The sequence below is a fragment of the Vidua macroura genome, chromosome 1 (genome assembly GCF_024509145.1).
Source record: "Vidua macroura isolate BioBank_ID:100142 chromosome 1, ASM2450914v1, whole genome shotgun sequence".
In the NCBI taxonomy this organism is placed as follows: domain Eukaryota; kingdom Metazoa; phylum Chordata; class Aves; order Passeriformes; family Viduidae; genus Vidua; species Vidua macroura.
Window position 1 is genome coordinate 134,132,703 of NC_071571.1, and position 11,936 is coordinate 134,144,638.

At 45.0% G+C, this 11,936-nt stretch overlaps 1 protein-coding gene across 1 annotated transcript; it reads left to right on the top strand.

Moving 5' to 3' along the window:
- Positions 1-5,348: 5,348 nt before the first annotated feature.
- CTHRC1 (collagen triple helix repeat containing 1) lies at positions 5,349-11,839 on the top strand. The gene is made up of 4 exons (XM_053979631.1): positions 5,349-5,489; positions 8,555-8,776; positions 10,068-10,284; positions 11,417-11,839. Exons 1-4 carry the CDS (start codon positions 5,349-5,351, stop codon positions 11,557-11,559), a joined length of 723 nt encoding a protein of 240 aa, XP_053835606.1. The 3' UTR covers positions 11,560-11,839.
- The last annotated feature ends 97 nt before the right edge of the window (positions 11,840-11,936 follow it).

Here is an 11,936-nt window from a genome sequence, read left to right on the forward strand (position 1 = left end):
TTCATCTCCAGGTGAGCCAGGGATTCAGGTGCTTGATCCTTTCCAGTGCCATTGTACCAGTCACCTGTTGATGCAAATCAAATATGATTTCTATATTAGCACATAAAACAACTTAAATGCAAGACTTTACCTGTTTCAGTACCCCTCAGGACTGAAGGATGACCCCACTGAGCCATTTGTGGTGAACTTCACTGGCCTGACCCAGCAGCCCCTGTCCATGCATTGCCCTTTCAGTGACAGTGGGTCATGTGTGAGGAGATGCTGGGGGTGGTCTCCAGAAGCTCCACAGCCCTGCTTGCCTCAAGCCATGGCACTTTTTCACTGAGGTCAGTGTGAGCATGGGGAGCAGGTGACAGGAATGCCACAGGCTTCAAGCTCCACCACTGCATCCAAGAAGCAGAGCTGCAGTGATCACATGTGCTCCCATCTGTCATTGTTGTTTGGCTCTGCTCATCTGTCTCTCTTCTGAGTTTTGTGCAAATGGACCAAATAGTTTGTTTCTTTGACCAAATCTTTCATCTACAGGCTTCTGTGCATTTTGTGTGTGCCTTCTATGGTGGCTATTGACCTCTGGTTTCTGTAAACTACCTTGAAGGGCTGCAGAGCCCTGCCTCAGCCCTGCTCATATCTTGCTTATCCTGAAGAACTCCTTTTCAAAGGTTTTACTGGACACAAATAAAACATTTCAAAGTTCAAGTCTATTCCTTTAATTTCAGGATTATCACTTATTTGAGCTACTACCTTCCAAAACTGGAAGGACAAACTTCTGGCAGTGCATTTGATGAATGATGTAGAAAAAGGAAGATTGTGCCCTTCATTTGAAGAAGCCTTCCTGTCTGAATGGAGCACTGTATTTCACATCCTAATAACCATTTATTAGCACAGGATTTAAGGAAAGTTAGCTTTTCAGTTCTGTATAAGCCTTTCTATTCATTGAGGTTTCATGAGATAGCCAAGTGATTTTTCTATCACTGACTGATTCCCAGCCACTGTAATGAGCAAATGTTCCTCCTGAGACTCAGCTCTCCCCTTGCACATGATGATTCACTGGACACCCAGTGGATTTAATTTTAAACCGGACTGAAATAATTTTACCATTCTACAAGTCCTTGAACAACCCAATATAAGTGGACCTGCTTCAACCAGATGTGCCCCTGATGTCCCTGCAGACCCAAATGTTTCCGTGGCTGCAGCTGGGATTGTGCCAGCTGCTCTTGGGAGCAGACTTGCAGAGGCACAGACCAGACCCCTTCAGGGTCTGAAATTTGCAACCAGCAGCTAATGGAAACAGTATGGGCTTCTCATCATAAAGTTTGCACTATGGAAACATCTGGATGTCCTGAGTTATCCTTTATCAGTGAAGCAGACAGTTCCCCCAAATAGTTTTATTAAAGTTTATCTCTCTCTGACTGTTTGTGAATAGTGTTTAGTTTAAAATATTCAGTGCCTCCATTATTATTGTAGAAACACAGCTATAAGCAAATGCAACTATAAATCAACTGCTGTCTTGGACAGAAATAACCAGATCTGCCTGGAATCCCAGCAGGCAATGGAAGGAACTGTTTCCATAAGTTTTCATTGGTATATGACCTATGTTCTGGTCTTGACTTGTCAGAGACAATGTTAAAGATTTCTCTCCATAGAAAACATAATTAATATGAGTAATAAAAAGTGTCAATTCTCTCATGTTTTCTATTATGTAAAAACACATTTCCTATAGTAACATTAAGAACTACCATGTGCTTATTCAAAAATAAAGAATTAACACTTACCTTCAGGATTTTTTTTTCTCAAACTCAAAAAATGCTGTCCTCATGTATGTGAACACAGGAATTCTCTTCTACAGACACACCTCTGAAGGGTGAGCACATGCCCCAAATCAGATTTTAAGATTCAAATGTTAATATGTGTACCTGCAAAGCACTGCTGTGGCTAAAATGCTTTTATCATTTTTTGTAGAAGTTACTGGAAGATTTTTTGTTCTGTGCTAGTAAAGCAATAAAATGGAGGGAGAGATGTTTTGGATTTTTTTTTTAATATTACTCATGCTATATGAATCATATATTTAAATTAAGAGGTGTTAGAAGGGACTAAGACCACAATCCCATTGATTTTTGTGCCGTTCCAAAGGCTTTTTTGGTGGAAGAAGTTGGAATCAATTTCTTAAATCTGTAATAAATTACTCAAGAGCTTTTATTTTGGTTTTCTTCCACAGCAATACAGACAGCTCTTTGTCTCCTTGATCAGACAGGCAGCCTGCAAAGAGCCATTTGAAAATTCAACAGTTTTCCCTGATCTCAGCCTTTTACACCAACTTAAAACTCACCCTAAAATGTCAGTAATAAAGTGAACAAGATCTCAATTATGAACTTCACAGTTAAAAGCACCAAGGATGCATTGGCAAGGGTGCTGAGTGTTGTGATGCTGAGCACTGCAGTGCTAACCTCGACTGCTCTGCTGTTACCTGGGGTATAACAACATGATCCCCAGAGTGGTGCAGAGATCAGGCTGCCAGCCAAGGTCAAAATCCCCAGACATCCTCAGAATAGGGAAATGTAAGAGCAGTAAGAGTTAAAGGCAGATGAAAGGTCCAAGTCTTGGCATTTACTTTCCTGGGCCTCTTTTGTCTCAGGATCCTCAGCCTTTAACTTTCTCTAATGTTTAGACACCTAAGCCTGGTGTTCCTGGATCCCTGCAGTTATTTCACACTGTAAAGACTAAGGACTGAATAATAATTGAATTGAATAACAAATACTTACTGGCTGAATTCAAACCAGTGTGTTAACAAACAGTATTCATAAACTGGAATAGTTTGGACAGGAAAGGCAGAGAGACCCAGTGACCCCCATGAACAGTCCCTTGAATTTAAATATGTTATAGCTGAGGTGAATGGAAACACATGTGTGTATGGGAACATCCTCCTCTCCAGACTTGTGTGTCTGGATTTTTGGGATGCTGAGAGGCTGTGTGAGGGGGAAAGCAGCTCAAGCTGCAGCAGAGAGACTGCACTTACGGCATCAGCCTCATCTATGGTGCAAGATGCATTGACTGTGCCATAGTGACCTTGTGTGAACCTGCCCAGCCTGTGCAAGAGCAGACTGACCATCTGGGAAATTTTAGTGACATTAATAACTCATAATATTTGCCGATATGTTTGTGAGGCCTTGTATAAAAGATAAAACCTATATCATATGGCAGGATGGATAAATTGAAGGAATCACTAGTTGATGTAGTACAGATCATGGTCAGAGGTTGCTCAGGCAAATTTATTATCACTCTTTTGAGCTGCAAAATAGTTAAGGTAAAATAGATCAGTAGTTCTGATTCAATTTGAGTATCTCACCAGCATTTGGCAGTGATTGGTGCCCTCAGAAGCATTTAAATATATCAGAAGCCCACAGAGCATAAGCCTAACAGATGGCAAGGCTTGCTTGGGCTGGAAAAGGCTAAAGAGGATGTTGACATTTCTGTTTTCCAGATGGAAATGCACACTGCAAGTCAAATGAGTGCTAGAAACTGCACTCACTAGAGCTCAAAGCAGATGTCCCACCGTTGTTTGCTAAGACCTTCTCTTACAATGCTCCTCAGTTTGCTTCCTCTGGCAAAGCCATTTGGAATTCCAAAGCTTCTAAACCACACTCAACTATATGGTGAGCAAACCCAGGTGGGGAAATAATTGTGAACGTCCATGCAAATTTTGTTCTCTAAAACCCTGAGTGATTGCCTTAGGAAAGCGTGCAGTGCTGCTGCACTGTGCACTTCAGCTGCTGCACCTTGCCTGAGGAAATTAATTCTGTAATGCAGAAGTTTGGCACCCTGTGAAGAGACACACCTTAGCAACAGCCTGTGTTGATGCTGAGGATCCCCAGCCCTTGGTAAGGACGCTTGTGTGAACATGCAGGTGACACAGAAATCAAACATTACCGCCTTCACAGCGCTGCCATCAGCCCAGGCCAGAGGCGGCAGGGTTTGCTGACAGCACCACACAATTGCTCAGTGAAGCCTCTGCCTGCGTGTGTTTGTGGATGCTGACTGAGCTGTCACCAAAGCAATTGTTACAATTAAGGATTTACATAATTCCATAAATTTTCCCAGCTGGTTTAGGGAAACATTATTATTTTCCAGCTGTTTTTTTGAAGTTGGCAGGGTGTAACGCTGCCCTTCTTCACAAGGTAGCAGCCCTCACCTCAGCAATGTGGCTGATGTCAGTCTCAGCTCTCAGGACAGCGTGTGACGGGGTTGATGACAGCAGTGTGACTGGCCTGTGGTGTAGCTCTCTCTTTGCTGTTCTTCACCAGCACAGACATGGAAAGGGGAGAAAGGCAGAAGCAGCTTAAAATGCAGAGCCACATGAAGGGGTTCAGTCTACACAGAAATGTGGTTCCATGCAGCTTGTTTGAATGACTCAACATCTTGTAGCATTCTTTCCTGCAGGAGAAATGTGTGGTTTTGTTAAATACTTCAGGGGGAAAAAAAATGTGTTGAAGCTTATCTCCCCCTTCTGGAAACTCTACCTCCACAAATCCCACGAAGTTTGCAGTATACAGAAGCTACATCTCAAACATTTGTTATTTCTATTTTGAATTCTTGAGGACATATCACATCCTTTATTTTACAGTGCTTTCAGTTCTAGAATGATGAAAAACAATGTATGATTTTACATTAAAGCAATATGAGATGGTTTACACTGTATAGCCAAGAACTTTCTTTCCTTCTGTTGCTAAATTGACAATATTCAGTCTGGCAATACCAGGTTTTTCGAGAAAGTCCAAAATCCTCTATTGTTCAGAAGGATTTTTTGTCCTTACCTTGATTTCTGTTAAAGTGAAATCTGTGACTGATGCCCAGCTGATACGTTATCACACAGTGCATCAGGATCCCGCTGTGGCGTTAAGCGGTTTCTTGCAGACACAGCTCCTTCATCGGAAAGGAGCTACCGAGTGCCGAGCAAACACCTGGAGACGTGGAAGGGAACTGCCTGGGGCTCCGGGAGAGCCCGTGAGGAGAGCCGGGAGGGGCTCCGGGAGAGCCGGGCATGGCCCCGCAGCGCTGCCGCCGCCCGGCTCGGCTGGGCTCGGCTCGGCGCGGCCGGGGGCTCCGGCACGGCCCGGGGAAAGCTCGGCGGGGCCGGCCCGAGGGGCGGGAGCCCCCGGCCCCGTGCCAATGGCTGCGGGGGGGTGGCTCTGCCTGGCCGTCTCGCTCGGTTACAGGATGGAAATTCCCGGCCTCCCCGGGGAGGGAGCTCGGGCTGCGCGCTCTGAAAGGCTCATTTATCTCCGCGCTGCCGCCCAGAGCGGCGGACCCGGGCTCCTGCTGCAGCCGGCCCCGGCGCATCCCCGCCCCGCAGCATGCCCCGCGCCCCGGCCGCCGCCGCCGCCCCGCTGCTGCTGCTGCTGGCGCTGCTGCTGGCGGCGGCGCCGCCGCACGGCGGCTCCGAGAGCCCCAAGGGGAAGCAGAAGGCGCTCCGCCAGCGGGAGGTGGTGGACGTGGTGAGAGCGGCGGGGCCGGGGGCCGAGAGCGGGGCGGGCGGAGGTGTTGGGGGAGTCGTGCGGGCGGAGGGTGGCTGGAGGAGCCACGCAGCCGCTTTGTTATTGCAAAGATATGAAAAAAGCGATCGATCAGAGGCTTTCGAAAAACCTCTCGGCCCCTCCAGCAGAGCAGCGCCGGTCCCGCGCTGCGGGCATCTCTCGGTTCAGTTAATTATGCCCTTGTTGTGCTGAATCAGGAAAACGCGGAGAAGGCGCTGGACGGGCTTTGACACAAACCGCAGGCTTTCGGCGGCCCGGTGTTTGAGTGCTTTCCCCATCGGGCCAGGGTCGGGGATGGCGGCTGGAGCCGGCCGAGCCCGCGCTCCCCGCCGTGCCCGGTGCCGGGGGGACATCGCGGCGGGAGCCGAGGCAGCGCCGTGGGCTGGGCAACGCCGAAATCTTCCTGCCCTTCCAACATAAGTAGTAAATGCTGCTTAGTTCTTTCCAACATAAGCAGTTAACTGCTGTTTATCTCCTAAAATGCTAGTGGATAAATAGTGATGAGAAAAACTATCTGCATGCTCTGAAAACTATCTGCATGCTTACCGAACACACTTTTCCTTTGAGTCCATGAATGCATTATTTCCTTTGGCGGCAGGGACTGCACACCACTGTTTGCAATTCCATTGCTCCTAGAAACCTGAATGCATTGGGACTATCCCATCTCAGGGATAGATGATGACAGGAGGGAAATTTTCCAGTCCTTGGAATGTAGAAAGCAGATGTGAAGGTATTTCTGTAAGTTGCTGGACTGCCGTTCACCTTCTGTAGAAAATCAATCGTATGACCATTTCTTCCATGATCTCCAGAGAGACCCTCTAAAGTGATGTGCTGGAAGCATCACTGCTAGCAAAGCTCCTTTTCTTTCACACTGTTTCATTGCCTTTTCACTTTTATTGTGGAAATTGAATTGCATTGAGAATAAGGAGTCTGTACACATGGATGAGCTAACATTTTCTAAGCAGTATTTTAGGATGCCTCATTTCTTTGAATTTGCTCGATGCTTTTTGGGTGCAGCAGAGTGAGCAGCAAAGTGCGGGTAAATCAGTAGCAGCTGACTCGTGCACAGCCCAGCTGTACAGACTGCTTCAGCAGAAGCCCTGCCAGGGCAGAGTGGAGGCAGAACTGAGGGGGGCTTCTGCCTTCAGTAGATATTTAAAGTATGTTTTATGCATTTCCAGCTTAAGAAAACATGAAAAATTCTTGACTTGGCAAGACAGATAATTTTAGTTGGAGTAGAGCCCAAAGCCCAGGTGATTCTTGTGCTCCCATTTATTTTTGGGATGTGCCATGGCTGAGGTGCTCTCCCTGTCTGGCTGTGGGTGGCAGCTCCTGTGCGAAGGCAGGTCAGCCCCTCTTGGTGTCTCTGGGGATGGGGGGCAATAGGCCAGAGCTTTGGCCTGACCCAGCTCTTGCCTATTTCCACATCCAGGATTTCTGTGGTGAGTAACCACATGCAAAAGCCAGAGCCTGTCACTGTTACAAATAGAGTCCAGTGGGAAAGCAACTGCAAAACCAGATAACTGTTGCTGTGTGAAATAGAAATATCTTTGCATTGTTCTCCTGGGTTGGTGTGTGCTTTGCCAACCAGCCTTCTCTTCAGCTAACTTTTCTAAAATGTGGTTTTCTTAATGAAAATATTCCAGTATTTCCACTGCCTTTAGCCAGCAGGGTTTTCTTTGGTGAAGGTAGTAAGGGAAAGCTAGCAACCATTAGTCAAACCCTCATCTGACTTCATACTAGACTTCTCTATAGAGTCACTGATTTTACTTCTGGTGTGGCTCCAGCTAAGCCTGTGATGGCTCTGCTGGTTTTTGCAGCAGACCTCGTGAAAAGGCACAGCCTCAGAAGAAAATTCTGACAAAGGAAAGAGCGTGGGGGCTGTAGTTTACAGCTCTGCAGTGCAGACAGGGGCATGGCTGGCATGAGGGGGAATAGCTGCAGCACTGTTTCTTTTTGAAACAGGTGGGCATTAGGTGGTTTAAACTAGATAAAGACAAATAAATGTGAGAAAGTGGAAGAGCAGAATACAGCTATTTGTGAGGTTTTGGGATGAAGACTGGAGGAAGCAGTCAGTCACCAGGTGGGACAGAGCACATGAAGTAAAAGCTACGGCCAGCCCCTGCAGGTTCCTGCTCAGCATTCCCATGCCCAGAGCTCCTCCTGCATCCCAGCACTCAGGCTGCTGGGGGAGGGAGCCCTGGGCTTCACAAACCTATGCTCCAAGGTGGGCAGCTCCAAGTCTCAGAAGGTGAAAAGGCAATGTGTGTTAACATGGAGTTTGGGAAAGCAATATTTGATCTTTCCTAATACTGTGATGTTAGGAAGGATGTTAGTGTGCCCTCCTCCCACATGTACCTTCCCACAGATACCTTCCCTTTACAAATAGGATTCCTGAGTTCAGCTTTATTCTAGGGTGCAGATTCCCACATCCATATCCCCATCCATTTGTGTGCTTATTGTAGTCTGAATTGTGGGGCTTGATTATCACTATGTGGTTGTCACCTCATCACCAGAGGAGCAGTGACAGAAGAAAAGTGGCATTAACCTTTGCACCTTTGCTCGCTATGAAATGGAAAATCTTCTTAAAAAAAAAAAAAAAAGAAAAATAATACTGAACACGTATTAGCATAGACAGTTATACAAGTAATGGTGGGTCAGGAGAAAGTTACTATTAACTATTAACATTTTTTTGTTTCTGTATTGAAATGTTTTGACTCTTGTGAGGTTTTCCAACAGGTTTTAATTCTTGGACTAGGTAAATTTTTAATTCTAGGATTTATGCATCTTTTTGTTAAAAAAAGGCATCTTATTTTACAGCAAATTTTGCTGGACTGCTTATCTTTGAAAATTTATTCTTCCTTTTTTTTTTTTTTTTCCTTCTGTGGAATCATTTTCTTGGAGATGCAGAAATAGCCCATTGTGGCACAGCAGGGGATTTGTGTTTTGTTGTTATTCACTTGTGTTTGACTTGGTTAGCCTTGGAGATAAGGGATGGAAGCAGCAAGATCTGTTCTGTCTTCCAGTATAATGGCATGTGCTTACAAGGCCCCAGTGGCGTTCCTGGACGGGATGGAAACCCAGGAGCCAATGGGATCCCTGGGACACCTGGAATCCCAGGACGGGATGGGCTGAAAGGGGAGAAGGGTGAGTGCATGCGTGAGAGCATCGAGGAGTCCTGGACACCCAACTTCAAGCAGTGTTCGTGGAGTGCGCTGAATTACGGCATCGACCTTGGGAAGATCGCGGTAAGCTGGCTCTGCATGGAGGGGCTGCACCAGCCACAGCGGGCTCTAGGTCTGCCTCTGGGAGCTGGGCAGCACCAGCCTCACAGATTCCCTGCTGGGGCCTTTTTCTGCATGCAATGGTGAACTTCTGAAAAGCTTAGCTACTTTGGATTGCTTTCAGCTGCGTTTCAGCTATGTGCCTGTTTCATTCCTGGAATAGGGTTTCGGAAGAATTTTGTACCTGGTGTAAGAGTACATTTAGTAGACCAGATTTGTAACTGTAAGGCTGAAAGTCACAATACCAAAAAAGTACCTCTAGCTTGCCCAAAACAGGGCAAGGTTTTCACCATTTCAATCCTAAGAAGGGATGAACATCTTTAGTCTCTTAATTGTACCCGTCTTTATAACTCTTGCTTCATAGTGGTTATTCACTGAAATTCAGTTGCAGGATGCTACTGCAAAGGATCACCATTGCTCAGGAGCAGAATTGCCAGTGTCACCCAGACTGACACAATCTGTCCTCCACTGCAGCCCTGGGTGTAAAACTTTTGGAAAAATCCCTGCTCAATCCCAGCTATGAAGCAAAGCCCAGAGTGATTATAGCAGTTTAACTGCTGTGCTGTGGTTAGAGGGAGAATCAACTTTTTCAGCAGACTTTTCTTACAGCCTGCCTTGTACTTACAGAACTGTCCCTAGCTTTTTTTCTTTGTTTTCGTTTTTTTTTTTTTTTCCCCCATGATATCAAGCATTTTGAAAACAGGTTAACAACCATTTAAAAACATGAGTATTTACTTTTAAGTTGTGTAGCTTTTATTGGGTATAAACTGCTCAGAAATCTTGTGATAATTGGTAAGTCCAGGATTTCTGTTAGCAGAGACAGAAACTGTGCTGTCTTGTCATGCAAAGACTGGGGGTTGGACTAGATGATCTTCAGAGGTCCCTTCCAATCCTTTTGATTGTGTGATCCTGTGGCTTGAGTGCAGCTTTCAGAGAGCTTATATCCCTTTACATAAATCCCAGAAGGCAACTAAGCTACCAACTTAACAGTAGGTGTTATCAAAATAAAGTTAAGAATTTCCATAATCTGTTTCTCCTTTACCATCTCTGAGGTGCTGTTCTGATTTGCATCTTTGCACCACAATGGATTTTACAGGCTCTGATTTTTTTTTTTTCCCCAGAGGGGGGTAAAGAGAATAGCCAAAACATTTTGAAATAAATATATTACTAAATCTGTGTCCTAAATATAAATATATAGAAAATAAATAGGCTCAAAGCCAGAGGTTTGTGCCAAAGCACCTTTGTCTCCTGTCAGGAATGCACGTTTACCAAGATGCGCTCCAACAGCGCCCTCCGCGTGCTCTTCAGCGGCTCCCTCCGGCTCAAGTGCAGGAACGCCTGCTGCCAGCGCTGGTACTTCACCTTCAACGGGGCAGAGTGTGCTGGCCCACTGCCTATTGAAGCCATAATATACTTAGATCAAGGAAGCCCAGAGCTGAATTCTACTATTAACATACACAGAACTTCCTCAGGTATGTATGTCGGGAGAGCAGAGATGGAGTAGAAGGCAGCAGCGGTTACCAAACGCAGAGTGGCCAACTCACACTTGTCCTCTTACTCTGCTCTCTCAGAGTTGACTACTGATAAGTAACAGTATAATAATTATTTATTAAGTGGTACTTTTTGCTGTGGCATTTTTCGTGGCACTTAAAACCTGAGATTTAGAAATGGAAGAGATTTCTGTCCAGACAGGTCTACTGATCTCTGCCACAATATGATTACAGAGACATTCTGTGCTGTATTAGCCTATGGAGAAACAGCTTACTGCCAAGTAGACAGTGTCATCCTGGCTTAAAATACTGGTATTTGCACACTATCTGTGCAAAAATGAGACTTTCCTCCTGCAATTTCTACTCTGATTTTAGGTGGGGCACAAAAGTACCTCCAAAGTGAAATATCTGGGAGCAATTATTCATTTGCTTAGCAGAGACAAATTAGTGAATTCATTCAATATAAAAGGATGTGACACTAAGAAAAAGGAATGTAAAGTCTGTGTCCTTTCTCCATTTTCCTCCCTGTACTGCATGACTACATGAAATCTAATGTCTAAAGCTATTACAGGATTTTTTCAGCATAGGGGTAGAGCTGACTCATCTTCATTACCCCACCTCCAGCTAGTGGTGCCAGTGGGGCATCAGGAGTGCAACTTTATGCAGAAGCAGTGACTGACGTGTGGAAAAGCTTACAGGGTGGCAACCACCTTTACAGAGCTGAGCTGTAAACCAGGCATGGCTGTGCTCCCACCCCCTCCCACCACTGCTAGAAAGATGTCTGGAAGGGTATGAAGCCATATTCCAGCTCCCAGTGTGTAAATTTGGGTATTTAAAGCAGCAGGTATACCTCCCATTTAGCCATCTGGTACTGCAGGTACTGCAATGAGTGTCAAACAGCAGCATGGACAGAGGCACTGCATGGCTGTAACTGATGTTGCCACATCTCTACATAATAGTTTTGATTTCTGAGATTGTTTTAAAATTCTAAAAACTGTTCATATTTAACTAAACAGCAACAAGCTGCTGTTCTTGAGTACTTGAGTCCACTTTCAGTTGTGAAATACAAAAGGATTGTGTCTGCTGAGGTAACCTGATTTTTGTCTCTAACCAGTGGAAGGTCTGTGTGAAGGGATCAATGCTGGCTTGGTGGACATTGCCATCTGGGTTGGGACGTGCTCAGATTATCCACGGGGAGATGCTTCTACTGGATGGAATTCAGTCTCCCGAATCATCATTGAAGAACTGCCAAAATAACTTCCCTCCCTTTTTATAATACCTGTTTTTTTTTTAATTTTGTACTATTTTTTTCAGAATTTATTTCAATAGAGTTGGATGCAAGTACTGGACTGAAAGGCACCAAAGCCTTGCATCTGTAGCCTTTGCCTTGTTTTGTACATGGCAGAGGCTTTTTATAATAATCATTTTAGAATACAAATATCAAAAACAAGTTCACTAACATTTTAAATTTCTTTTTTGATGTAATAGCACCACTGTTTTTAGAATTAACCATAACTTTTTGTATCAAATAAATAAGACCTTTTACAAAAAAAAAAATCGGGTTATTTTATTGAACATTAATCTGTTTCAGGTATTTTACATGGTGTTATGATACACGATTTTTTTTAGAAGGC

Coding starts and splice junctions, on each gene's coding strand:
- CTHRC1 (XM_053979631.1), top strand. CDS start 5,349: ATGCCCCGCGCCCCGGCCGCCGCCGCCGCCCCGCTGCTGCTGCTGCTG. Junction 5,490..8,554: donor AGCGGGAGGTGGTGGACGTG/GTGAGAGCGGCG, acceptor TCTGTCTTCCAG/TATAATGGCATGTGCTTACA. Junction 10,285..11,416: donor CATACACAGAACTTCCTCAG/GTATGTATGTCG, acceptor GTCTCTAACCAG/TGGAAGGTCTGTGTGAAGGG.